Source organism: Monoraphidium neglectum (assembly GCF_000611645.1).
Source record: "Monoraphidium neglectum strain SAG 48.87 unplaced genomic scaffold scaffold01853, whole genome shotgun sequence".
NCBI classification, from domain to species: domain Eukaryota; kingdom Viridiplantae; phylum Chlorophyta; class Chlorophyceae; order Sphaeropleales; family Selenastraceae; genus Monoraphidium; species Monoraphidium neglectum.
The window spans coordinates 7,069-10,821 of record NW_014011775.1 but is presented as its reverse complement, the minus strand read 5'-3'; the positions used below and the strand labels follow the sequence as shown (position 1 = coordinate 10,821).

Below are 3,753 nucleotides of genomic sequence, written 5' to 3'. Positions count from 1 at the left end.
CTGTGCTGTGCTGTGCTGTGCTGTGCTGTGCTGTGCTGTGCTGTGCTGTGCTGTGCTGTGCTGTGCTGTGCTGTGATGTGCTGCTGTCGAGTTGGGTTCAATTGGGGCGTGTGGTGCGGCCGGCTGCAAATTGCCATTCTGCCGTTGACGGCTGAAGCCAGCGCTCACAAACATGTGTGGTCGCGGTCACGAGCAGCTGCAACGCACCCTGCTGCTGACACGTGAGCAACTGCCATGCCAGCAGCTCCTGTTCTGGTAGACTGGCATCGCGTTTGTCGGGCGCTCACATGTGTCACCCCGCCCAACCCTCCATCATCTTCTGGTGCTTGCTCAGGCGTTCTACTTTGCACAGGTAAGGGCATCTGGATCCACATGGCAGTCATATGTGTGCGCAGCAAGGAACAGGAGGCAGATAGGTCGAAGCTGGGAAAGCGAGCAGAATACCAAAGGGCTGCGGAGGGATGGGGCGCCGCGCTATTCCTGGCAATAGGATGGTCCGTTTCTGTTTTCTTTCAGCAAGCCCGCAGCTGATTGATGCAACGGGCGCCGTCAGAACGATGCACCAACTTTCGGGACCGGATGGACCGCTGAGCCTGAACGCACACGTTTCACAGGTGCTGAAGGCTGTGGCCTACATGCACGAGTGAGCAGCGGCGGCGAGCCACACATGGGGTCCCACCAGGACGCCCCCCGCCCATGACTCATATTATGTGCTGATCTGCAGAGCCCTTACCATACACCTGTCCGTCGCTGCCCTTGCTCACCCCCTTACTTCCTCTTGCTGCACCCGGGAACTTGCGTGTTGTACGACACCACCCCGCTGCCTCACTAAACATGACAGCTGTCCGCCTTCCTCATTACATTTGTCGGACCCGCCGCCCTCGCCCCAGCTGCCCCCATCAACCGCCTCCCCCCTGACGCCCCATTTCCTCGCACCCATACTGCCCGCGTCAACGCAGCAATGGCTACGCCCACCGGGACCTGAAGGTGATGACATCATCATGACATCATTAGCAAGCCGGACCTCGGACCCACAAGCAATGCGAAATGGACACTGCGGGGAACGGGGCCCCAGCAAAGCTGCCGGGCGGCACGGCAGTCGGCACTGCCACGCAGCATCAGCGTACACCTCAGCCTGCCGTTCAGACGGCGCACGCACACCCATGCGTGCGCGCACGCACGCACGCACGCACGCACACGCGCGCATGCACACACACACACACACACACACACACACACACACACACATGTATACACACACAAGACACACGTACGCGCGCGCGCTAATCTATGTGGCAATTCATCCCTCCAAACGAAAACCTGTGCAGCTCGAGAATGCCGTCATCCAGCGCGCCACCCACGCAGTGAAGGTCATCGACTTTGGCCTCACCAAGCACATCGAGAGCGCCAGGACCATAGGCATTGGCACGCCAGGTGCGACGGGCAGCCCAACCCTCCAAACCCCCGGCAGCTGAGCTTCGCTGCAGCCCCTTGGCCCTAAACCCTAAATTCTGATGAGAACCAGCACCCCCGCCGTCAAGCGCTGCAACTCGCCCCAACAACGTACACTCAGGCCCGCTTGCACCCCGATCAGGCCCGCGCCTCCCATGGTCCCTGCCCCACCCCAATCGCCCGCGTCTCGCCGCTCATACAACCACGATCTGCTCTCTCGTGCGCCACCCAGAGCACATGCCCCCAAAGATGACCACCAGCTATCCATGTCGTAGTGCGCCCTCGCCACCTGAAGGAGTACATGCCGCCCCACCCCAATCGCCCGCGCCCGCTCCGCCTCGCTAATCTTGGACCATGCAAACCTCGGACTGCGCGTGCGACGCCCACCACTCGTAGAGTACATGTCACCCGAGATGATTACGGGCGGCGCGCCCGACGCGGCGGGCGGCCCCGGCTTCCAGCCGCCCGCATACTTCCAAAACGGCGCCGCGGCGCTGCCCTACGATGCCCGGAAGGTGAGCGGGCATGTGCTTGAGTGACGGCTGGGTGTGCATGTAGAGCGGATGGTTTCGCAGCCAGGTGGGATAGTGCTTGAGGCAGGCGAGCGGCGTGCGTGTGCGCAAGAAGGGAGCTGGTTTGTCAAGTCAATCAGTGCTGTCACGACGAGTCCGCCGGGGCCGAGGGACGGACAAAAGTGCGTACATGGCTGCAAGGACCCGGGGCGCGCCGCGTCCGTTGAGATGTGCCCCTGCGCCCGGGGGTCGTCCTCCTGTATCTGCGGCCTGCGCACCGCGTCATCAATCGCCGCGCCGGCTGAGCAGCCGCAGCCGCGCCTGCGACCTCCGCGCGGCCTCGTTTCGCTCGCCGCGCGATCCTGTGCTGACCCGCTCTGGCCCGGCGTCCGCTGCACGCACCCAACCCAAATCCCGCAACCCCCAGCTGCGACCCGCCGGCCTCGTATTCCTGACTCAGCACCCACTCCCTGGTGGCTGGCCCCCATCGCCAGGTGGACACCTGGGCTCTGGGGGTTCTGCTGTACGTCCTGGTGTCGGCTCAGTACCCCTTCTCGGTGGGTCGCGGCCGTCCACTAGACAATGTTATGTCGGCTTTGGTGCTTACTAAGCGCGTTGTGTATCGAGGCGCCCTCTCTCAATGCGCGCGGGGGCAGCGCTATCTTGATTGGAAGCTCGCGTGGTTTGGAGCGGTTTACGTAAAGGTGCCGACTGGTGCACGGACCGCCGAGCTCCGTGCCTGACGCCTCTGCCCGACGCCCCCGCGGGCCTGCGGGCTGGCCATGGCCCTGGCCCCTCCTCGCCGCGCCGCGCCCGCCGCAGGACCCCAACCGGCCCGGCGGCGCTGAGAGCAACATCGCGGCGATCCTGCGCGGCCGCGCGCAGCCGCTGCCGCCAAGGGTCACCGCCGAGTGCCGCGCCCTCATCGCGCGCATGCTCAACCCGGACCCTGAGGCGCGCGCATCTCTCGAGGTGTGGGCGCGGGCCGCCCTTTGCGCGTCACGTCTCACAACAGGGCGGCTCGCTCTGTGGGCTTCATGGCAGCGACAGGGTTTGATGGCGCATGCATGGTGGCAGGCCAAGTGATGCAGGGTGGCCCTCACGCTTTGGAGGCAAGAGTTGCTGGCCGGGGAGCAGGGGGAGGGGAGCGTGTGATGGAATCCGCAGGCGCTGCTTTTGGGGGGACGCACACCTGTGTGATGCTGCGGTGCGGGCTGACAGACACTCTGCCTGATCGGCCGACCCGAGGCTTGCAGCACTCAGCGATTACTGCCCAGCGCATCAGACACGCAATGCCCACCACCGCCGCTCGGACACGCATCCCTTTTCCTCCGGCCCGCCTTCTCCCAAAACCCTCGTCACGCACAATCGCCCCCAGGACATCGCCGCCACCCCCTGGCTGCTCCGAGGCGCCGCCGCCCACGCCGCCCGCGTCGGCCGCGGGGACCTCGTTTCCGCCCCCCTCGTCGACCGCTCAGGCGTCCCCCGCTCCCTGCCGACTGTGAGCAGCTCCGGCTACACCTCTATGACAGGCGGCGGCGACTCGGTCACGCCGCCGCCGCAGGCCGCAGCCGCGCCGTTTGGCGGCACCTCCGGCGCGACGCCGGCCGCCGCGGCGGCTGCGTCGGCGCCGGCGGGGGCGGAGGCGGGCGGGGCGCGGGACGAGCGAAAGGGATCTGGGCGGGCGGCGGAAAAGGGGGAGACGCGGAAGAAAGACGGGGAGGCGCGCCGCAAGGCGAGCGGCCGAGGCGGCGGAGGGTGCTGCGTTGTGTGCAGCCCCGTGATCTAG

At 65.8% G+C, this 3,753-nt stretch overlaps 1 protein-coding gene across 1 annotated transcript; it reads left to right on the top strand.

The window, feature by feature from the left end:
• Nucleotides 1–557: 557 nt before the first annotated feature.
• MNEG_9203 (SNF-related serine/threonine-protein kinase) lies at nt 558–3,753 on the top strand (the record flags this gene model as incomplete). Its single annotated transcript, XM_014042326.1, has 6 exons — nt 558–614; nt 1,329–1,434; nt 1,849–1,967; nt 2,459–2,521; nt 2,787–2,936; nt 3,343–3,753. 6 exons carry the CDS (start codon nt 558–560, stop codon nt 3,751–3,753), a joined length of 906 nt encoding a protein of 301 aa, XP_013897780.1.